The sequence below is a fragment of the Carlito syrichta genome, unplaced genomic scaffold, assembly GCF_000164805.1.
Source record: "Carlito syrichta isolate Samal-C Ts95f unplaced genomic scaffold, Tarsius_syrichta-2.0.1 Scaffold302276, whole genome shotgun sequence".
NCBI classification, from domain to species: Eukaryota; Metazoa; Chordata; class Mammalia; order Primates; family Tarsiidae; genus Carlito; species Carlito syrichta.
In genome coordinates this window covers 713,096-737,429 of record NW_007246372.1, presented here as the reverse complement: position 1 = coordinate 737,429, position 24,334 = coordinate 713,096, and the positions used below count along the sequence as shown (strand labels likewise).

At 44.9% G+C, this 24,334-nt stretch overlaps 1 protein-coding gene across 2 annotated transcripts in view; it reads left to right on the top strand.

Moving 5' to 3' along the window:
* MORC2 (MORC family CW-type zinc finger 2) overlaps positions 1-8,591 on the top strand; it is a 43,068-nt gene extending 34,477 nt beyond the window's left edge. Inside the window, exons 18-26 of one of the 2 annotated variants that reach the window (XM_021711422.1) lie at positions 882-956; positions 1,044-1,424; positions 2,000-2,131; positions 2,573-2,627; positions 3,035-3,176; positions 3,302-3,526; positions 3,618-3,711; positions 7,105-7,284; positions 8,316-8,591. In XM_021711422.1, the coding sequence (XP_021567097.1) occupies positions 882-956; positions 1,044-1,424; positions 2,000-2,131; positions 2,573-2,627; positions 3,035-3,176; positions 3,302-3,526; positions 3,618-3,711; positions 7,105-7,284; positions 8,316-8,384 (1,353 nt within the window). In that variant the 3' untranslated portion in view covers positions 8,385-8,591. Of the gene's footprint in view, positions 1-881; positions 957-1,043; positions 1,425-1,999; positions 2,132-2,572; positions 2,628-3,034; positions 3,177-3,301; positions 3,527-3,617; positions 3,712-7,104; positions 7,294-8,315 lie in introns of both variants that reach the window. The other variant, XM_008056186.1, reaches the window with a different exon arrangement.
* Positions 8,592-24,334: the final 15,743 nt, after the last annotated feature.

Sequence of the window (24,334 nt, the reverse complement as noted above, 5' to 3'; positions counted from 1 at the left end):
ATTGCTCAGTCACTTATATTTCTATTTTTTTCTTTAATTTGTCAGCTTTTTTTAAGATATGTTTGTGATATCAGCCCTTCATCATATTTTTATTTTATTATTTATGTATTCGTTTGTTTTTGAGTTGGAGTCTGACTCTGTTGCCCAGGCTGGAGTGCAGTGGCACTCTCATGGCCACCACAACCTCGACCTGCTGCACTCAAGCAGTTCTTTCGCCTTGGCCTCCCAAGTAGCTGAAACTATAGGCGCGTGCTGCTACATTCAGCTAATTTTTATTGTAGAGACAGGGTTTCGCCAGGTTGCCCAGCCTGGTCTTGAACTCCTAGGCCCAGAAACTTCTTTTGCCTCCACCTCCCAAAGTGCTGGGATTACAGGCATGAGCTGCTGTGCCCAGCTCTTCTTCATATTTTTTAAAAATAAAAAAAAATTTTTTTTTTGTTTTCCTCAACCTGTTTCTGGGTCACCTTTATCATATATATTATAAAAGTGTTTTCTTTTCTGTGCTCTTATTAATATGTGATGTCTTATGTTTGCCTCCTTATCTGCTCTCACCTGTCCTTCTGGCTCTGTCCAAGTTTCCTCCTCCATCAGGCCTTTCTCACCTTTTTGGGTTCCTTTTATAGGAACTTAGTCCATTAACACTTTTCCCCAGTCTCTCAGTTGCTGTATTAATCACATAGTATCCCATAACTTGCTGTTAGTTTAGTGTTTATGTATTTTTTGTCTCCCCAGTAAGATTAGAAAGCTTGTAAAAGTAGAACTGTGGCCTAGATTTTTCTATTTTATTTGCCCAATGTCCCAGACACATAGTGGGGATCCAGGAGGTTTGCTTGAATGTGCCAAGATATGCAAACAACTTCATCATCATGTTTGCCCTGCAGAAAACCACACCCATCCGTTCCCAAGCTGACCTCAAGAAATTGCCCTTGGAAGTGACCACAAGACCTTCCACCGAGGTGAAGTCCAGGGATATGGGGGAGTGACTTTTCTTCAGATGCCTCATGCTAGGATCAGTGTTCTCACTCTCTGTGGGCCTTTTTTAGGAACCTGTACGTAGACCTCAGCGTCCTCGGTCACCCCCTTTACCTGCTGTTATCAGGAATGCTCCAAGCAGACCGCCTTCTCTGCAGGCTTCCAGACCACCCAGCCAGCCTCGAAAGCCTCCTGTTACCAGCAGTGCTCTAAAGCCCCCTGCCTTGGCAGTCCGGGAGGAGGCCAGTACATCCAGGCTGCTCCAGCCACCTGAGGCTCCCCGAAAGCCTGTGAACACTCCAGTCAAGACTGTGTCCCGGCCCGCATCTCTGGTGCAGCCACTGTCACCATCTCCACTGTCCAACTCCAGGAGCCCTCGGGAGGTTCCTGTTCCCAAAGTTGTCAAAACTTCAGTGGTCAAGAAGCCAGAGCCGCCCACTAAACTCTCCCCAGTGAGAATATTTTCCTTCTCAAGTCCCTAGTTCATTGTCAGTGGTATAGGAATGGAAATATGTGGTGTCAGAGTGGTACTGGGGAAGATTCTGGAAGATAACCAGATCTCAAAGCTTTTATGCTGCCCCTGAAGAAGAACAGATAGCTGAAGGTGCTTGTTCAGGGGCACAGAGAAATTTGGTTACCTGTACAGGGAGCTCCTCATTGTCCCCTCTGACTTTTGGTTTGTCACAAAGTTGCGTCACCTCCGCTGGCTTCTTAAAGTGTGAGTATGGGTTGGTGGCCTGAGGCAGTGGTTGATGTGTATGAGGATGGTCATAGCTGGCTTGCCAGACAGGCTAAGGCAGGAAATGAACTGACAGGCTTCCCCCATGACAGCTTTGAGCAAGGTCCTCATGGTGCTGGGGTCAGGGTGGTGTTGCTTATGTACACGTACCGAGTAATGACAAGTGGGGATTGAGAGACGAACAGGGCCCTGTCTGAACAGCTCCTTTATACCAGATGAAATCTTTCTACTTCTTAAGGGTGTTGAACAGGGGCCCTTACATTCATTCCCACTGTCCTCTTGCTGTAGGCAACCCCTGGTCGCAAGCGGAGTCTTGTGGTCTCTGATGAGGAAGAAACTGAAGAAGAGGCTGAGAAAAGAAAGGAAAGGTGCAAGCGAGGCAAATTTGCTGTGAAGGAGGAAAAGAAGGACTTGAATGAGGTGAGTGGTTGAGGTGGGGTTCTCAGAGCCTCTCTACCCAGGGCTTACATCCTTCACCAGTAGTCCATACCCAGCTCCATGTGTGTTAATGACATAAACCTTCTAGAAACCTAGTTGATCTCTTAAGGACTCTGAGTCACACAGATGATTAGAAACATGGTGCCAGGTAGGGTCTTGAGTGAGAGGGTTTCTGGCTTTAATCAAAGACCTGAATTCATACTGACATACAAGGCGGGGGGATGGAAATGCTTTGCTTCCCTGTGTCTGGATATATACTTTGGACAGTAATTTTTAAGAGTGGCTGTCAGAAAGCATGGTTATTTAAAGTGCAGCATAGGAAGACATGAAGATGATGACTGATGACCCTGGATGTCCAGTAAAGCAAAGGTATCCTTTTTGAGCAGGACTGGGGATGCCTCTAATAGTCTGTTCTCCTTGCAGCTGTCAGACAGTGCTGGGGAAGAGGACTCAGCTGAGCTCAAGAGGGCTCAGAAAGGTGAGTTTGGGGATGTACTGGCAGCCCTTAGAGACAGCAGATCCCCTCACCAGCAGCACTTTAATTGTAAAGGCTTGTGGAGTCTTTCTTGGGTCTGGGTTCTTGTGCAGCAGTGGATCCAAGTCTAATCTCAAGCAGAAACCTGAAGATAGCATCCCCTCATGGTTATTTTTAACACAGATTCCTTGGTGTTCACCGCTGGCAGTCACTCATCCTTTTGCTCTTTGGCACCTTTGAGAAAGATGGGAAAGGAGATTGGTGTAGCAAGGCTCTGTGTCCCTGAATAGTGGGGGGCAAGCACCTATGGGTTCCTGTTCTCCAAACCCTGGGGGTTACCTTTCTCAAGGTGACCTGGGCTAAATAAAGTACTCCAGTTTTCTGATTTGCTCCTCTGTCTGAATTCTCAGATAAAGGGCTGCACGTGGAGGTGCGTGTGAACAGGGAGTGGTACACAGGCCGTGTCACAGCTGTGGAGGTGGGCAAGCATGTGGTGCGGTGGAAGGTGAAGTTTGACTACGTGCCCACAGACACGACACCAAGAGACCGCTGGTAATGCCCCCATTGAAGAGGAGCAATGGTTCTCTGAGGAAGGTGTCCCTGGTTCATCTGCCAGTGACTTCCCGGTTTTGTGTCATTATAGGACATACTTGACACAACCTGTGTGTTCTTCATAGGGTGGAGAAAGGCTGTGAGGATGTGCGGCTGATGAAACCTCCTTCTCCAGAATATCAGAGCCCTGACACACAGCAGGAGGGCGGGGAGGAGGAGGAGGCTGTGGTGACCCAACAGGCTTTGGCCATGGCAGAACCTTCTACTTCTGACTGCATTCGTATTGAGCCTGACACCACTGCCCCAAGCACCAACCACGAGACCATCGACCTACTTGTCCAGATCCTCCGGTAAATGTGTCTCCAGGGCCAGCAACAGGTCTCCACCCTCTCTATGCCTTTCTGAATTCCTGTCCCCACCTTTTCCTTTTTTCTTGCTTAGGAATTGTTTACGGTACTTTCTGCCTCCAAGTTTCCCCATCTCCAAGAAGGAGCTGAGTGCTATGAATTCAGATGAGCTGATATCTTTTCCTCTGGTGAGTTTGACCTGACCTTTGATTTCGCACTCTTCATCTCCTCCCCCCCCCCCCCGCCCCCGCCCCCAAACTTGTTGCGATTGCCAGCCCTCAGCCACTTGCCCCATTGCAGCCAGTCTGCCTCTTTTCTTCTACAGAAAGAAAGGAAGCAGAAACATGTTGTGGAGAAAAAGTGACTTAGCTTGATAGGATTCTGGTGTGCAGAAAACCAACCCCACTCCGCCATAGGTGCTAGGAGCTAAGTCCTTCCTTAGCGACAGCAGGCCTAGTTTGACATTTTATAAGTACATCCCTTTTCTTCTGCCTTAGCAGAGAGAGTAAACCTGTCCCAGGCAACAGTGAAGAGCTTAGGCTCAGTGTGCATAAAACTTAACTCTTGGGGGGGAGGTTTAGAGAAACTTGGGGTTCTTGGGGGGGAGGTTTAGAGAAACTTGGGGTGTGTGGAGATAAGCACTAGGTCTTAGTCAACCCAGTAAATGCTGATATTGCACCTGCCCCGAGAAGACCTCTGCCAGAGCTCATAGTAAGCAGCAAAAGAGAGTTCTGCCTCCAAGTGGCTCAAGATGGAGTAGAGACTTGAGGTGTTACCAGGTAGCTGGACATGAAGTGAGGAGCAGCGAGCTCTGAACAAGTGGGTAGAGGCCTGTGGCAGCCGGGAGGAGGTGGAGCGAGCAGCTCAGTCTGAAGAAAATGTGCTTTTCAACCAGTAAGTGAAAGGGAGTGTTTGAGGCAAAGACTTTTGTGAGCAAAGGCTCTGGTGGCTGACAGGGCAGCAGGGTGTGTGGTTTCCATTTAGCAGAGAAGGAAGGACCTGAGAGCCAGGATCTGATGTGTTTGGAATTCCTGGTCTAAGTCATATTGGCTTAAATGCTGTATGAAAGGAAGGGCCTGTAAACTTTTGAACTGAAGGAATTGTTGATCTGAACCATGTCTAGGGCAGAGGTCAATACATTTTTTCTGTAGAGGGTCAGCTGACGAATAATTGGAGGGTTTTCTGACTATATAGTCTCTGTAACAACCACTCAGTGCTGATGTTTTAGAAGCATGAATGCAGCCAGATAATATGTAAAGGATTGGATGTGGCTGTGTTCCAGTAAAGCTTAATTTACAAAAACAGGTGGCAAGCTGATTTGGCCCAGGGCCCTAAGAGGGTAATTTGAGTGGCAGCTGTTGAGGTAGGATGGATGGGTGGGTGGGAGACTCAGAAGTAAGAAGGCTGGTCCTGTTGTAAGAGTCTAGTGGTGAGGGAACTGGCATGGGAGCCAGAGTGATGGGAGTGGACCAGGAGTGAGAGGATTGTGTCAGGTTGTCAACAGCCTGGTCATTGACTTGGGGCAGGAGATGGGGAGGAGATAGAAGCCACATGCTGTTCTGTGTCTCAGGCCTGTGGGAATTGGAAGTTAATGACAAAGCTGTATTAACTGGGAGAGAAAACTATGTGCATGCAAGGAAGGTGATGGAGATTTGTGTGCACTGGAAGCACAGCATTTCTGGCAATGTGCAGGTGGAGGTTAGGGCACTTGGAGGGATGGGGAGCCTAGGGCTGAACGTGGGATCCGGGAATCATCCATATCGAGTGGGATGCTTTTTATATGGTAGGAATAGTTTTATATGGTAGGAAGAGGTTCTAGAGAAGAGGACTGGAATGGAAACTGCAAGTTAATACCTTCAAGATGTTGGGCCCTTGTGTGGTAGCTATGTGCTTGGTGAAGTTTTCCAGAGAGAAACATGGGGTTTTATCGTATTTCTAAAAAAATGAAATGGGGCTAATAGTTGAAATTATGGCTCAGGAGGTAAAGAGTCTCTTGGTCAGTGACAGGACCCAGATTTGGATCCAGATACTTCTTAGGACAAGGGACTTGCTCTTTTCACAATACCACCTTGCTCTTCCTGGTGATGAGAGGACATGGTGCACAGTGAGGAAGCTAGAATGTAGTAGAAATGACAGCTTTTCAAAAAAAGCTCCACACTTCAACTTTTGCCCTTGTTTAGGCTGCAGGCACTCTCTACAGGAACAAATAGCTGACGGGACGGCTGGGTCTGCCTGGCATCATCTTATCAGATTTGTTGCTTTTGGCTTGAAGTTGTTGCCAAACTCCAAGCAAAGCCAGGGTACAGCGGGATCTCTGCAGTGGTCCCAAAACAGTTGGTGTGAGCATCTGAGTCTAAAAATAGTATATTAGCTTAATTTTGTTCAAGGAGTATAATACCAGTGTATCAACTTTGTCCTCCTAATTGTAATGTCTAAAATAACTGAAAATTTTACTTTTTTTTATCATCAGGGACACAGTAGAGTCTAATATTAAGCCCTTGTCAGTCTGTAAATGATTGTTTTTTATCCTATTATGCTGGGTCAGGAGTTCCATATAGTCTCAGGGGTCCTACATATATCTGATTCAGACATCATTTTTAAAAAAACAAATGTAACAGCTGCATGTAAATTTATAATTATCTAAAACAAAAAGTTAAAATATTACAAAGCATGTTCTCCTTTAAAATGTTATATACTTGGATTGCCTGAGCCCATGGGTTCGAGACCCACCTGGGCAACAAGACCTCATCTCTACAATAAATCAAAAAATCAGCCGGGCATCGTAGTGCATGCCTGTAATTCCGGCTACTTGGAAGGCTGAGGCGGAAGGATTGCCGGAGCCCAGCAGGTCGAGGCTGTGGTGGCCGGGAGCGGCCACTGCACTCCAGTCTGGGTGACAGAGTGAGACTCCAACTCAAAAACAAAAAAAACAAAAAAAAAAACAAATGTTATATACTTCACTGTAATACTTTGGAGCCTGCTCAAGTATTTATTTTGTGCTGCCAAGGCAATTATTTTGTGTGTGTGTGTGTAGAATTTATAGTTTCTCTTGCTATCTTGGTTTAGTAGGATAATGTTCTAGAGTGTAAGGTGAATGACACAGTTAAATACTTGCCAATAACAGTTTTTACAAATAACACCCAGAAGCTTCTCAGTACCAGGTAGCTCATGCATCTTTACAGAAGTAAATGCTGGAGTTGGTAAGACTGCAGGTGGCCTGCCAGCACCTGCTGTTTGTGGGTTATACTCATCAAAATGGCCTTATCATTCTCATTGGTGATATAGAAGTAAATCATGTTAAACATTTGAATTTAGAAAACAAGTTTAACCTGAAGAGCTACTAAAACTGTTTTTTGCAGTAAGATTCCACTCACATTTTATTTGAAACAAGTATTCTACTACCTTTTAAAAGTGAAAAGCCACATCTCTAGAGAAACTTGCTTGCCCCCTGTATCTGATATGTTCCTTCAAACCAAACATCCTTGGATGGAACCGGTTGGGGACACTCATGTCTGTCTATAACTGGGCTTTGAGGATCCCCGTGAACTTTTGCACTCTTCTTGTGGCTTCCCTCCTGACAGAAAGAGTACTTCAAGCAGTATGAAGTGGGGCTCCAGAATCTGTGCCATTCCTACCAGAGCCGCGCTGACTCGCGGGCCAAGGCCTCTGAGGAAAGCCTGCGTACCTCCGAGAGGAAGCTTCGTGAGACAGAGGAGAAGCTGCAGAAGCTGAGGACCAACATCGTGGCACTCCTGCAAAAGGTGCAGGAGGTGAGCCAGGCAGCCCTCCTGTTGCAGCTGGACCACCTGGTCTCTTAGGGAGGGGGGCCTGGGTACCTCCAGTTCCTTTCTCATAGGAATCTATCCACTCACAGGAATCTATGGTTCAACCCTGGCTGCGCAACGTCCTGACCTTGAGGGCTTGAGGTGGTGCGGCTGCCTGGGCCTCATCCCAGCTAGACCCACAGAACCAGACTTTTCCCCTTGTTTAGACATTCTGATGTACAACCTGGTTTGAGAACCCTCCAAGCCATACAAAGTTCTCGATTTTCCAGATGACACCCCAATGGGATTGGGTAGCCCAGAAGTGGGATGTGCCCTTTAGGGGTTGGTTCTTCATCTAGGCAGTAAACACTGAGGGGCCCACTCTGTGCCTGTCCTTAACAGGACAGGACCGAGAAGGTTCTTGCTCTCACAGCCCGACAGTCTGGTGGTGAAGTCAGAATTACTGATGGTGGGAAGTGCTGTGATACCATAAGGAGATACAGTAACCTGTAGGAGGCTACTTTACTAGGGTGTACAGGGTGGTCTCTGAGGGGGTAGTATTTGAGCTGAGACATGGAAAGAATAAGAAACAAGTGTTCTAGGCAGAGAGAAGAGCAGGACTTAAGGCCTGAGCGGGGATTTGTGGAGGTTAGGAACAGAGTCAGGGTCTGTACAAAGTGGGATTTGATTTCAGGAGCAAGGGGATATCACTGGAGGGGAGTGTAATGATTCAGTTTTCAATCTTCTGGTTGGCTGGAGGAGGCCAGGAGTGGTGGAGGGTAGAACCGGGACCTCTGTGAAGAGGCACTCAGTGGTCTGGGTGAGACGTGGGATAGAAGCAGGGTGGTAAGAGATCTGGGTGTTGTCAGTGCACAGTAGATGGCGAGGGGAGAGTGATCAAGACTGGACAGAAACCTGACAGCCAGGGTAAGGGAGAGGGGAAGGGGACTCTGGAGCTGGGAGAGGGGTAGGTAAGTCCCCTACCATCTTCTGGCCCCTGACTGACCCTTAACCTTGCTCTGTTCCAGGACATAGACATAAACACTGATGATGAGCTGGATGCCTACATTGAGGACCTCATCACCAAGGGAGACTGAGGGTCAGAGCCAGAGATCAGCTCCCCTGCCCACCTGGCCCTCAATGCAGTATCTTCGGGGGGTGGTGAGGGATTCATTCATGGGTTGGTGGACTTAACCTTGGTTTGACTTACACATGGGACATTTGTGCTTTTGGAGGGAAAGATACTCTGATTCTTTGAATCTTCCTCCCTACATTTATAAATATTTATTTTTTAAAAGAAACAAGATGCCGTGCCTGTGAGACCATACTTTGTGTGTGTGTGTGTGTGTGTGTGTGCGCGCGCGCCTGTTGGTGTGTAGACAGGAAGTTTCCACTTTTACCACACAGGATTGACAAGCCTGAACCTCTTCAGCTTCCTGGTTCCTCAAGAAAGTGGTGACTCCAGTGCCTCAGTGAAGTCGGAGAGGCTCCAGGGGCAGGACTGGTTTTTCTCTTAGAGGATGAAGCACATGGGGATCTGAGGGATGGGGGGAGAGGCCCCCTAGAGCGGTGGTCCCCGGGGGCTCAGATCCAGGGGACCTACGAGAGGGCTGTGTATCAGGGTTCTGCGTTGGAGGAGCTCTTCCTCTTACCCCCTGTGTCTGGCCAGGGATGTTAGCATCTTCAGCCATCCCAAGCAGCTGTCAGAGTCCTCTTGGCTATGGCATTGTCTCCAGACAGCTTGGGAAAGATTCTTGCTGTCTAACCACCTTATCCCGCACTCAGGTTCTCTCTGAAAGGACTTTCTCGGTTTGCCATGGGCAGTGAGGTTTCTCACCTCAACAACTTGATTCCAGGTTGTGGAGATATGCTACTCTGGTCAGATTTCTGATGTAGGTAGCATTGAATGCTGGCACTCCACAGAAATCCTTAGGGAAGGAGCTTGCGTGTGAAAGCGCCCCCATTGCTGAGCTGGCCAAGACCTCTGCCCATGGGTGTGGCAGGACCTCAGTTGGTGCTGGTTGATCTCAAGAGGCTGTTGCTGCTTTTTCCACTTCCCCCTTTGCCTGGCCCCACCAAGCCCAGTCAAGGTCCCTGCTCTGGTGAGTGGTAAGTGCCTCCACCTCCCCCCCACCTTGGGACTCAAGAGGCAGTTTTGCAGGAAGCATACCGTATGCCTTTTCTCCCTGTCCCATCATAGCTCCAGACTGTCCCTCAAGCAACTTCTCTGGGTCAGAGACAGGCAAGAGTTGCTGAGTTTTCTCTTGAGTGGCCGTTGGAAGAAGTCTGGTTCAATGTCCCCTAACTCTTCCCACTTCTATTTGTGGCTTCTGGGTTTTCTGAAGGGACAAGAACTATGACCTTGTACCATTGACTTGTGATTCAAACCTGTTTGGGTGTGTTTCCTGCGTCTACCTAACCCAAGTCAGCAGTGGCCACCCTGCTGCTCTGTGAGGTGTGCAGAAGATTGGGAAGTAGCAGTGAGGGATGTGGGCCACACTGGAACAGGAAGTCTTTCCCCACTTGTGTACGTGACCAACACACCTGTAACTGGTGGGATTTGGCTTCCCCAAACCACATCTCTAGGAGAGGGCTATTTTGGGGAATACCACTGAGAGAGGCCCTGGCCTAAGATTATCCAAGAGTCTCTGGGTTTCTTGAGCTAGTGGTTTCCCTACCATCCAGCTGTTTCCGTTCATCCTAGGCAGTAGATGGTCCATTTTAATCCACAAACCTGTTTAAAAGGGAGCTGGTTCTGCATTTTACCAGAGGGTAATACTCAAGTTTTTCTTGTTTTTTGTTTAACTTATACACAACCAAAATGCAACACTACAAACTTCTGCTGGTGAGGCTTTTGAACTCAGTCTGTTCTTCTCAGGAAAATCCAGCACCTTCCTCGTCTTCGTGCTTTCTATCACTGTGGCTTTCAACTTCTTTAATGTCTTCCTCATTTCCACCATCTTCATGGTTTTATTCCACCTTCTTTAGTGTCCACAGAAACAATTTAAATGTCTTAGGTTCAACTTTTGAATGTGCCCACTTTACTGTGTGAATCGTGCCACTGCTGTGCTGAATGTAGCCTGTTTGCCAGGTGGAGATCTTGCCATTCTGGATGGAAAGATAAAATATAGGGGTTTCTTCTTCCTCTTATCTGCGAATATTAAGGGAACCACCTTGGAACTGTCTGATAACTTGGGAGAAGGGAGATAATTTGGCTAATCTGTGGCAGGAAGATCCTTTCTACAAGGTTGCAAGAAGTGAGTGGAGGGCAGCAACCCTGGTTTTTAGAAAGAGAGGGAGACTTTCCTAAGGGCGTTTGTTTTAAGTGACACATGCATGTGGTAAACATTCAAACAGTACAAAAGGCTGGACCATGAAAAGCAAAGCTTCCTCTACCTGATCCCTGAACTCTCCCTGGAGTGTGTATCCATCCTGAGCACACACATCTACTCTGTTCCGTTTCCCACTTAATGTAGCTTGGAACCGGTTTCAGAATAACCCATGTGAGTCTACCTAGCCTGAACAATCACAGAGCATCTCATCTTGGATGTACTGTCATCTGTCTACTTATAAACATTTGTTTCTAACATTTATGAAAAATGCTGTATGTGTGTATTTATTAACTACTTTGGATCTGTATAGTATAGGATAAATTCCAAAAAGAGAAATGGCTGTCAGTGAGTGCATTAAAAGTTCTACGATTGCCAGGTGTGTGGGATCTCATGCCTGTAATCCCAGAATTTTGGGAGGCTAAAGTGGGAGGATTGCTTGAGGTCAGGTGTGTGAGACCAACCTGGGCAACACAGCAAGACCTTGTCTCCACACAAAAATTAGCCAAGTGCCTTGGTGCATGCCTGTAGTCCCAGCTAATCAGGAGACTGAGGTGGGAGGATTGCTTGAGTCCAGGAGGTCAAGACTGTGATGAGCTGTGATCATGCCACTATACTTGTGTCTGGGCAACAGAGTGAGACCCTGACTTAAAAAAAAATCTGGCTGGGCGTGGTGGGCAAAGCCTGTAATCCCAGCACTTTGCGGGGCTGAGATGAGAGGATTGCCTGAGCCCGTGGGTTTGAGACCAGACAGGGCAACACGGTGAGACCTCGTCTCTACAATACATCAAAAAATTAGCTGGGCGTGGTGGCGCCTGCCTGTGGTTCCAGCTACTTGGAAGGCTGAGGCGAAAGGATCGCCTGAGCCCAGCAGGTTGAAGCTGGGGTGGCCGTGAGCATGCCACTGCACTCCAGCCTGGGCAATGGAGTGAGACTCCAACTCAAAACAAAAAACAAAACAAAAAAACCCCTAAGTTATATTCCCACACTACCTTTCAGTAAAGACTTCAGTTTTGACTCTTATCGTATCTCCTCCCCACTTATATGTGGCCACTTATATTTTATTTACTAATTTGAAAGGTGAAAAGTGATGGATGTTTGAGTCAGTTTGAGTTAATCAAATGAAGTTGAGCGTTTTCATAGGCTAGTAGCATTTCTTTTCTGGAATAGGCCTATAGTTCTAATCTTAAGTCAGGGACCTTTTGGTAAATCAGATGAAAAGGGGCAAAGCCCTCAGGAAAAGGTCCACTTTACAGGACCCCTCAACCTCTAAGCGTCCCAGGGATTTAAGATTAAAAACCCCACTTTAGGATAAATGCTGTCCAAGTCAGGAAAAGAGTATGACAGTTTTATTAAAGGAAGGTTTGGTTTAACAACAGATTGAGAAAAACTGGTCCCTTCATATTTATCTGAGCGACAGACCCATGGCTTAGGCACTGTTCACAGCTCTAATGTCTTAAGCCTCCAGACTTCTTTGGCATTTACACAGAACTCAAGGCTTGGTCTAAGTGGACTGTACTTCCACTGGCTACTTGTCCCTGATGGAAAGTCATTCTGCAGCTGAGCCAGGTTGTAAGGAACCCACTGACAATTGCCAAGGAGCCTGAAGCATTCTCAAAGTTCCAGAGGAGGGTTATGGCCTTTGATGGAGATAGAATCTCCAAGGCATTCTTTGAAGCGGCTACATTGCTTTTGGTTCTCAGAGCAGGTGACCAGCCAATGTGGCCATGGAGGCAGAACTGGCAAAACATGCCTTCTCTGCTGCCATATTTGAGGCCTCAGACTGTCAGTTCTCAGTGCTGCTGAGCACTCCCTCTCCCCTGAGAACAAGAGACAGACTGCACGGGGGAAGGACCTGGCAAGGCACTTCCCACTCTGTCAATGTGCCAAATATTCCCAAGGCCTGTTTTTCAGTCTGGCCACTTTCATCCAGCAACTTGCAAAGTGTCGGGCTCAACCAGGGCTGCTGATGGGTCCAGCAGAAATGGTCTTCTTCCAGCTTGCTTACTCTGCTCCCTCCCCCTTCTTTCTCTAAAATAAGGGAGTTGGATGATGAGAGATTCCTGCTTATTTAACCACGGGGCCAGTTATCCACTTGAAATGTATCCAGAAGCCCAAACAGAAAACCAGTAATACTGGAGCTACTCTGGTTGAAGTTGGGATGGAGAGGCCTGGAGTCCCTTGTTGCCCCGGCCACCCGATCTTTGCTACCCGTAGACCCTCAGCTGATTACTCAGTGGCCCATGTGGAGTTAATGTGCTTACTCCATGACCATCCTCTTCTGTTTTTGTTTTTTGAGTTGGAGTCTCTTTGTCCCCAGGCTGGAGGGCAGTGGCACGCTCACAGCCACCGCAGCCTCAACCTGCTGGACTCAGGTGATCCTTCTGCCTCAGCCTTCCAAGTAGTTGGAATCACAGGCGTGAGCCACCACGCCTGGCTAATTTTTCTATTTATTGTAGAGTCAAGGTCTCCCCAAGTTGCCCAGGCTGGTCTTGAACCCCTAGGCTCAAGCAATCCTCTGGCCTCTGCCTCCCAAAGTGCTGGGATTACAGGTGTAAGTTACTGCACCCAGCCTTCCTTATGCCCTTCTAACCATCTGGCCAGTTTCAGCATCCTCCAAGGATGGGCCTCCATTGGCCCTGCACCGCATTTTCTGGGGCTCTGTCATCTCAGCAGCTGCTGGCCAATGCCTGGAAGGTGGAGGAGCTCATGCCACTGAGTCAAACCTTTGGATCACTGAGAAGGCAAGGGTCAGACACATCGTTCCTCCTTTCTTATTCCCTCTGGACTCTGAGATGCTTCCAGAAAGTCTCTGGGGCCCCTTCCTGCTCCAGTAACTGCAGTTTCTTGTGGAGCTGTGGCTAGCTCTGATCCACTACTTGGATTGACTGTCCCTCCTCCCCTCACTTCTTTTCTTATTGAAAACTCTGGGCTCTCCCTCTCCTCCCCAGTGCCCCACCACTTAAACCAATCTGTCGCTAGGCAGGGTTTGGGACACTGCAGTGGGCAGGGGAAGAGAACCCCTATTTATCAGAATGTTGAGAGTTCCTGAGTTCCTCCCACTTAATTAGCCGCTATGTGAAACACGTGCTCGAAGGGATGGTTGTAAATTCTCACCTGGCCCAGAGGACAGAGTCAGGTCTCCAGCGCTCGGCCATGTCTCCAAAGGCTTTGGAGTGAGACCACGCTCAGTCTTTTCGGGACACCAGCCTTCTCCAGGCCTGTCGACACTCTGTACCTGCGGAGCGAACACCCCAGCCCTACCAGAGCCTCCCGGCCGAAGCCCAACGGCGCCTGCGCTTCGGCGGCATCGCGCGCCTGCAGCGGAGCTCCCGGCACCCTGGGGACCGCGGCCTCTGCGGTCTCCTGACCTCCAACGGGTAGCTCAAGAGCCCATCGACATCCCAGGCAGGAATGTGGAGATTACTTTTCTTTCTGGTGGCTGCGAATTAAGCCAGAGCGCAGAAGAAATCTTTTGCCCCGGTTATTTTCCAATATTTTGGGGGTCGCCAGAGAACACATTTTTGAGGCGATGTCCCTGTGGTCGCGGCTCGTGTTGCTGCAGGTGGAGGACCTGGGAAGGCAGCTGCGTGCTTTTCCTTTCGTCCTGAGCCAACCTGCGTGCCTGCCTGTTGGCCTCTCTCGGACCTGAGGCCGAGCGCCTGTGACCTCTTGAGTTCCACAGCTTTGGTCCATCTTCTACACGTGTGTCTTCGGCTTGTTTATGGTGTTTGCTGAAAGGTCAACATTTTTAGGTTGTGGGATTACCGTCATACTTAGAAAAACCCATCCCCTTCTGCCTGTCACGCCCCCAACAGTCTCTTACATTTTGAAGCAATTTTTTTTTTTTTTTTTGAGTTGAGTTCTCACTCTGTCGCCCAGGTTGGAGGGCAATGGCACAATCACCGCCCAGCACAGCCTCGACCTCCCAGACACGCGATCCTTCTGCCTTGGCCTCCTGAGTAGCTGGATCACAGGCGCGTGCCACCGGGCTCAGCTGTTTATTTTTTGTAGAGACAGGTTCTTGTCCATGATGCTCAGGCTGGCCTCGAATTCTTGGGCTCAATGCAGTCTCCCGCCCACTCCCCCGCCTCCCAGAAAGTGCTGGGATTACAGGCGTGAGCCACAGTGCCCGGCCTTTCACAATATTAAAAATTTTTGTGTGTCAACCTCCCTGTGGAATATATTTTAGATAAGCAGTAAGGCAGGAGTCAAGCATTGCTTGTTTGTTTGCTTGTATTCCAGGCGGAAATCCACTTATTCCAGCCCTACCTATTAATTGAAACACTTTGACTATTATTTATACTCTATTTGGTTTGGACCTGCCGGGTATGAGATGTCCCTCAGGCACAACAATGGAGACAACTGTCAATTGCATAGGCGAGTCTCATATGAGGGGTGAGGTCCTATCTGAAACTATAATATTGGGTGTCATCAGCATCTGGATGGATCAATCTCCCTCACTGTTTTTCTTTATTTAATATTTCCCCAGTCTATTTTTAGAATTTATTTTCTCACATGAAATTTTAAATTGCTTTAGCTGGTTCTCTCCCATCCCTGCCTAAACAAATAAAAATTCCACGAGGAAGTTAAATTATAATGGCATTAAATGTAAATGTAATTTTGGGGAGCATTGATGGTATTAAGTCTCCCCAGAGGATATATATATATTTTTTTTTGAGTCGGAGTCTCACTCTGTCACCTAGGCTGGAGTGCTGTGGCATGCTCACAGCCACTGCAGCCTCGACCTGCTGGGCTCAGGCGATCCTTCCGCCTCAGCCTTCCAAGTCGCTGGAACTACAGGCAGGCGTCATCATGCCCGGCTAATTTTTCTTGATTTATTGTAGAGATGAGGTCTCATCAAGTTGCCCAGGCTAACCTGTGGGCTTAGGCAATCCTCTCACCTCACCCTCCCAAAGTGCTGGGATTATAGGTGTGAGCCACCACACCTGGCCTGAAACGGTTTTACATTTTTCCAAGACTTCTCTTAGATCTCTGATAAGATCCTATAATTTCTTGATATTGCTTCTATAACTTTCTGGTCCAATGAGATTTTATAATTCCTTCATACAGGTTCTATAATTTTGGTTAAGTTTATTCTGAAGTGTTTTATGGTTTTTGCCACTACCATGATGGGATGCTTTTTTGCATCTCTATTGCTCGCTGATTATTAATATAGAGAAAAACTAATGATTTAATATAATCTTTATTTTGTGAACTTTGATAGTTTTAATAAACCTATTTTTTATAGATACAGTTTGCAAATTTATCAATAAATCCGTTTAATTTGTCATTTTGCTTTGTTGGAACCTCTGAAGCAATGCTGAATAATTCACTATCAAGGGGTGAGCAGGCATTTATATTGGTTGTTGGCTTTGGTAAATGGCATTCAAAATGTTGAAGGCGACCTGGTGCAGTGGCTCACGCCTGTAATCCCAGCACTTGGGGAGGCCGAGGCGGGAGGATTGCTTGAGCCTAGGAGTTCAAGACCAGTCTGGGCAACATAGCAAGACCTCAACTCTACAAAAAATAAAATAAAATAAATTAGCTGGGCGGGGTGGGGGCGGTGTGGCTCCCCCACCTGTTGTCTCAGCAGCTACTGGGGAGGCTGAGGCCGGTGGATCGCTTGAGTCCGGGAGTTTGAGGCTGCGGTGAGCTGTGAGCGTGTCACTGCACTCCAGCCTGGACAGAGAGAAACCCTGACTCAAGAATAAATAAAATAAATAAACGAAAAAGTGTTGAAGTGTCCTTTACTTTCTCTTTTAAGTTGGGGTCTCTGGAACACTAACCGTAGCTTTCAGTCATGCCTGAGTTGGGCGCCAGGGGGCAGCAGTCACACAGAGTGAAATGTGGGTTGTGTCCCCTGGAGACTCGCTGGCTGAATTTTGGCAAATGCCTTTTCACCATCTATCTAAAAACCAGATGGCGTTTCCTCCTTTAAACTACTGTTTAACAATTATTTTTATTAGACACTGCGTAGGTACAAAAGAATACCATATTTATAAAATATTTGTAAAGCAGAGACTTTATAAACTCCTGCATGTGCCTTCAGGATCATTTCTCTCTCTGCTCAAAGGTCACCATTATCCTGAATTGTCTTCCTCTTTTCTTTACTCTTTAATTTTAATTTTTTTTTTTGAATCGGAGTCTCACTCTGTCGCTCAGGCTGGAGGGCAGTGGAAAGCTGAGGCAGGTGATCCTTCTGCCTCAGCTTTCCAAGTAGCTGGAATTTACAGGCATGCGTCACCATGCCGGCTAATTTAAAAAAAATTTAAAGCCGGGCTCGGTGGCTCAGCCTGTAATCCGCACCTTTGGGAGGCTGAGGTGAGTGGATTGCCTGAGGCCACGGGTTCGAGACCAGCCTGGGCCATGAGACTTCATCTCTACAATAAATCAAAAAATCAGCCGGGCATGGTAGTGCAAGCCTGTAATTCCGGCTACTTGGAAGGCTGAGGCGGAAGGATCGCCGGAGCCCAGCAGGCGAGGCTGCGGTGGCCGGGAGCGGCCACTGCACTCCAGTCTGGGCGACAGAGTGAGACTCCAACTCAAAAAAAAAAAAAAAATTTATTATAGAGATAAGGGCTCGTCAAGTTGCCCAGGCTGGTCTCGAACCCGTGGCCTCAAGCAATCCTCTCATCTCAGCCTCCCAAAGTGCTGGGATTATAGCCGTGAGCCACTGCGCCTGGCCTTTTTCTGTACTCTTCATTATACTTTTACAACCTCTATTTGTATGCCTAAATAATTTTTTTTTGCCTGTTTTTGAATTTAGATGGATATAACATTTTATTTACTCTTCTGCAGTTTGCATTTCCTTTTCAACTTTGTGTTCCAGAAATTCATCCACGTTGCTGGATGTAGCTGTAATTTATTCCTTTTCACTACTATTGCATAAGTCATAACCGAAATGACAGAGGCGGATCTCTAAAAGAAAAGATGTATACACACACATATGTGCATATAAATTTGTAGTGCTTTATTCCCAAATAAATATCTTTTCTTTTAGAAAGCCTGTTATTTAGGTTGACACATCACTGCTGAATCACTGCTGAATAAGAGACAGTCATGAAAATGAAGGAATCACACATACCACTGAGCAAACCACAATTTTGTATCCATTCCACTGTGACTGGCCTTGGGGTTGTCGCTAGTTTATGTCTGCTGTCGCTGTGTGTGCAGACTTTCTCCCTAGGACATAATCCTTGGCATACAATTGCTGATCAGAGGTCATATTCGTTTCAAATTTGCTAGGCAGTGCCAAAGTGTCTTCAGAAGTGGCTGTGTCAGTTTTCACACCCACTGGCTCTGGAAAAGTGCTTTATTTCTCCACCTCCTTGCCTACACTTGATATTGCTGGACTTGAAATGGTTTGCCAGTGATATCTCATTGTGGTTTAATTTGCATTTCCCTGATTTCTAACTGGAGTACCTTTTCTCATGTTTACTGACCATTTAGAGTTCTTCTGTGATGAAGTGTTTGCTAAATATTTTGGTGTATTTTCCATTACTTTGTCTTTTTCTTATTAACTTGTATTTTTGTTTACTCTGGAGGCAAGTTTTTTACATTTTATTTTTATATTTTATTTTATTTTTTGAGACAGTGTCTTACTCTGCTGCCCAGGCTGAAATGCAGGGGCACGACCATGGCTCACCACAGCCCTGATCCTCCTGGACTCATGCAATTATTCTGCCTCAGCCTCCCAAGTTGCTGGGACTACAGGCACACACCATGCCTGGCTAATTTTTTGATTTTTTTTGTAGAGACGAGGTTTTGTTATGTTTCCCAGACTGGCCTCAAACTCCTGGCCTCAAGAAATCCTCCTGTCTTGGTCTCCCAAAGTGACTGGGATTACCGGCATGAACCACTGTGCTTAGCCAGCATGCCATTTTTGAAAACTCTCTTTTTATAGTGAATAGAGGTCTTTAGTTAAAAATTGTAGACTAATTTATCAATCTTTTCTTTATAGTTTTCATTTCGTGTAACTTGTTTAAGAAATCCTTCTCTACCCTGAGATCATGAAGATATTTTATATGACCTTCTGAAGCCTTTATAGTTTTTTCTTTCATGTGCAGCTAGAAGGTCCTCAATTTATGATGGTTTGACTTATGATTTTTTTGGCTTCATAATGTTGAGAAAGTGATACACATTCAGTTGAAACTGTATGTTCAGTTTTGAATTTTGGTTTTTCCTCAGGCTAGCAGTATTCATTCGTTATGTCTTTATGACGCTGGGCGGTGACAGCGAGCTGCAGCTGTTGGCCACGTGATCACAAAGGTCACTACAGTGTACTGTGTTTGATCAATTACATGATATTCAACACTTTGTTATTTAAAAAGGCTTTGTGCTAGATGATTCCTTCCAACTGTATGCAAATGTTAAGTATTCTGAGATCACTGAAGCTATGATATTCGGAGGTTAGCTGTATTAAATGAATTTCAACTTAAAACATCTTCAGCTTGCTGTGGGTTTATTGAGGTTTAACCCTGTCGTGAGTTAAGGAGCATCTGTGTAGATCACTAATCTACCCGAGTGTGAGGCAGAACACCAATGTTCCTTTCTGCTTCCCTCTCTTTCCCCCTCCTTCCCTTCCTTCCCTCCTCATCCCCTCCCGCCCCCTCCTTCCTCTTTTCCCCTTCTTCCCTCCCCTTCCCTCCTCTCCTTCTTTCTAAGTGTATACCTGGTTGCCCCAACACACCTTGTTGTCAAGTCTTTTCTTTCTCTATTGATCTACAGTGCTGTGTCTTTTATATACCAAATTTTCTTTTATGTCTAAATCTCTTTCTGGACTTTTATTCAGTTATATTTGTCTCTTTCTCTATGCCAATACTAATTTAATTATTTATAGTTTAAGAGTAAGTTTTGATATCTAATAGTGCCAGTCCTCCCCCTTTTCCTACTTCAAAAGTGTTTTTTTGCATTTCCTTTGCATTTCCACATAAGTTCTAGAATCATCAAGTTCCATGGGAAAACCTGTAGGAATTTCATTGGAATCGACTGTATCTGTCATCAGTTTAAGAATTTATATCTTTATGTCTTCCAAACCATGAAGATGACATAATTCTCCATTAACTTAGAACTCTTTCTAGTGTCTCTCAAAAAAGTATTATAATTTTCCCTTTAAAACTTTTGTATGTTATTTGTTAGATTTATCCTAGGTATCTAATGATTTGTTAAGCTATTGCATATGATCATTTAAAACTACACTTGTTGATTTTAATACATTGGCTATTATATCTGTAGATTATTTTGGATTTTCTATCTCATTTTATCTGTGAACAATAGTATTTTTGCCAATTTCATACTTCATAAGAGCAATCAGATTATGAAAGTTTCTTTCCATTCCTATTGCTAAGCATTCTTTCCGTTTTAAATATCATGGATACATGTTGAATTTTATCTAAAGTGTTTTCTTGGTCCATTGAGATGACCATGTAGCTTTGTCCTTTGTGAGTTTGGTGAATTACATTGTTTAGTTTTTCTCAGTGTAAACTAATCCTGCATTTTTGGAATAATGATCTCCCTCCCTCCCTCCCTCCCTTCCTTCCTTCCTTCCTGGAGTCTCATCCTGTCACCCAGGCTGGAGTGCAATGGCATGCTCATGGCTACTGCAGCCTCAACCTGCTGGACTTAGGCGATTCTTCCACCTCAGTTTTCCAAGTAACTGGAACCCACATGTGTGTACCACCATGTCTGGCTAATGTTTTGATTTTTATTGTAGAGACAAAGTCTTGCCATGTTGCCCAGGTTGGTCTTGAACCCCTATGCTCAGGCAACCCTCTCACCTCTGCCTCCCATAGTGCTGGGATTGTGAGCCACCATACCCTGCCTCATCCATCTCTCTCTCTCTAACTCCCTCCCCTGTCCCTCACCTTCTCACCTTCCCTCCCCTCCCCTCCCTTCCCCTTGTCCCTTCCTTTCTTTCTTCTTCTTTTTTGTGAATAACATGCCACCACTACTGGCTAATTTTCTGACTTTTCGTACAGATGAGGCTTCGCTGTGTTGTCTAGGCTGATCTCAAACTCCTGGGCTCAAGTCTCCCAAAATGCTAGGATTACAGGAGTGAGCCACTGTGCCTGACCTGTTATCATTTTTCTATATTGCTAGATTTGTTAGCCTTTTGTTTTGAATTGTAGCATTACAAGTGGCACTAGTTTGCGACTGTCCTTTTTCATACTATCTTTGCCAGGTTTTGATGACCAGGTTATGCTAGTCTCAAGAAATAAGTTTGGTGGTATTATCTCTTTCCTTCTACCTTTGGAATAATTTCTGTAAGCTTGGAATTATTCCTTGGTCATCTGTAACTGGAGATATATTCAGGCTATTTTTAACCCATTTAAGTTTTTAAAATAATTGTTACAATACTATTTAGATTTTTCTATATTTTTGAGTCAGTTTTATTAAGTTATATTTTTCTGGGAACTAATTTTATCTGTTTTCAAATTTATTGTCAAAATTGTTCATAATATCTTTATTTTAAAATGTCTCTAGCACCTTTGTTTCTTTTTCTTTTAAATTTTTATTTTAAAGATGTGGGGTACAATTCAGGGTTAGGTATACAAACGTTGATTATGCAGGTATCCTTCCTTGTTGATGAGGTGTGCCCCTCCCTCTCCTAGCAGTTTCCCTCAACTGTCAATCCCACCCCCCATTCCCTGGGAGTTTCCTACTACTGCCAATCCCTTTCTTACACTGTTATGATCATTGTTCAAGGTCCGCTTATGAGTGAGAACATATGGTATTCTGTTCTTTGTTTCTCTGATAGATCACTGAGTATGATAGACTCTAAATCCATCCGAGTTGCTGTGAAGTCCATATATTTGTCCTTCTTTATGGCTACATAATATTCCATTGTGTATATGCACCACATTTTTAAAATCCAGTCTAGCTGCAATGGGCAGTATGGTTGGTTCCGTGTTTTTGCTATTATGAATAGAGCTGCAACAAACATACGCATGCAGGTATCTTTTTTGTAGAATGATTTGAGTTCCTCCAGTTATATTACCAATAGGGGAATACCTGGGTCATATGGAAGGTCAATTTCTAGTTCTTTCAGAAACTGCCACACTGTCTTCCAAAGAGGTTGCACTAGTTTGCATGCCCAGATGCAAGAATGATGGCCATTCTTACTGGGGTTAGGTGGTATCTCAATATGGTTTTGATTTGCATTTCTCTGATGCTTAGTGAGGGTGATCATGTGTCTGTTGGTTGCCCATATATCTTCTTTTGAGAAGTGTCAATTTTGCCCATTTTTAAATGGGGCTGTTTGTTTTTTTCCTTTTGGCACGTTTGAGTTCCTTGTAGATCCTACATGTTAGACCTTTGTCAGATATACAGTTGGCAAATATTTTTCCCATTCTGTGGACTGTCTCCCTGCTCTCTTGACGTTTTCTATTTCTGTTGCTTTGCTGAAGCTCGTCAGTTTGATGCGGTCCCACTCGTCTATTTCTTATGGTATGGGCACTTAGGGTTCTGATCAGGAATTGGTTGCCAGTTCCAATTTCCATAAGGGTGTCTCCTGCGTTTTCTAAGATTCTTATAGTTTGAGGTTTTATGTTTAGGTCTTTGATCCATTTAGAGTTAATTTTTTGGTATGGTGATAGGTAGGGGTCCTGTTTCAATCTTCTGCATGTGATCAGCCAGTTTTCTCAGCACCATTTACTGAATAGGTTCTCCTCTCTCCAGTGGTTGTTGTTGGAGGATTTGTCAAAGATGAGTTGGTTGAGAAATTGAGACTTTAGTTTCAGAATCTCTATCCTGTTCCATTGTCTTGTACCAATACCAGGCTGTTTTGATTACTGTATTCTTATAGTAAAGTTTGAAGTCTAGAAGTGTGATACCTCCTGCTCTGTTTCTTTTGCTAAGGATTGTTTTGGCTATTCATGGTCGTTTATGTTTCCATGCGAATTTCTGTGTTGTCATTCCCAGGTCTGAGAAGAAGGATGTTGGTAATTTAATGGGTATTGCGGTGAATCTGTAGATTGCCTTTGGTAGGATGGACATCTTAACAATGTTGATTTTTCCTATCCACGAGCATGGAATATTTTTCCATTTGTTTGTGTCTTCTTGGATTTGAGCAGTGTTTTGTAGTTCTCACTGTAAAGGTCTTTCCTTCTCTGGTTAGGAAGATGCCGAGGTATTTCTCTTTTTTTTTATGGCTATTGTGAATGGGATTGTGCTTTTAATTTGGGTCTCTGCCTGCTTATTGTTGATGTATAGGAATGCCACTGTCTTTTGCACATTTATTTTACACCCTGAGACCTTGGCAAAGTCCTTTATCAATGCAAGCAGGTTTTTGACAGATTCTCTTGGATTTTCAAGGTATAGGAGCATATCATCAGCAAAGAGGGATAACTTGGCTTCCTCTTTTCCTATTTGGATACCCCTGATTTCCTTCTCTTGTCTAATTGCCCTAGGTAGGACTTCCAACACAATGTTGAATAAGAGGGCTATGAGTGGGCAGCTTTTTCTTGTTGGGAAATGTTTCCAGTTTCTGTCCATTTAGCAATATGTTAGCTGTGGGTTTATCGTAAATGGCACTTACTGTTTTGAGGTATGTTCCCTTTTATACCTAGGTGTTTGAGGGTTTTTATCAAGAAGGGATGCTGGATTTTATCAAAAGCTTTTTCTGCACCTAATGATATAATCATGTGGTTCTTGTTTTTATATCTGTTGATGTGTTTAATTACATTTATGGTCTTGTGAATGTTGAACCAACCCTGCATCCTGGGGATGAAGCCTACTTGGTCATGGGTGATGATTTTTGAGATGTATTTTTGGATCTGATTTACTAGAATCTTGTTGAGAATTTTTGCATCTATGTTCATAAGGGATATTGACCTGTGGGTCTCTTTTTTTGTTGGATCTTTACCCGGTTTGGGTATCAGTGTGATATTAGCTTTGTGAAATGATTCGGGGAGAATTCCATCTTTCTCAATTGCCTGAAATACTTTCAATAGGATTGGTATCAGCGCCTCCTTGTACATTTTGTAGAATTCTGCTGGGAAGCCATCCGGTCCAGGGCTTTTTTTATAGGTAGTTTTTGTTGTTATTGGTCTATTTAGTGTCTCAATGTCTTCTTGTATCAATCTGGGGAGGTTGTGTGATGTCAGAAAGTCCTCCATTTCATTTAGGTTATCAAGTTTGTTTCCATATAGGTGTACATAGAAATCTCTGATAATCTTTTGTATTTTTCAGGGTTAGTTGTGATTTGATCTTTTGTATTTCTGATTGTGTTTATTTGGGCTTTTTCTCTCCTTACCTTGGTCATTCTGGCTGGGGGCCCATCAATCTTGTTAATTCTTTCAAAGAACCAGCTTTTTGTTTTGTTGATGTTTTCTATGACATTTTTGTCTTCTATGTCCTGTATTTGGGCTCTTATTTTGGTTATTTGAATTCTTCTGCTAAAGTTGGGGTTTTGGTGGTCTTCTCTTTCCAGCTCCTTTAGGTGATTTTTTAGGCTCTCAACTTGTGATCTTTCTGTTTTCTTGATGTGTGCTTGTAGAGATATAAATTCCCCTCTTAGAACTATTTTCATGGCATCCCACAGGTTTTTTATTTTTATTTTTTTGCCATCAATAAGAAACTTACTTGTTTTAAAAAAAATCTAAATGCTGGCATTGTCCAGAAAAATTTAACAGGTTTATTTATAATTGTTATAAAGTTGAACCACTGAAACTTGTTCACTGAAACATTTTGACTTGCATTAATGTTTTACATCCCTG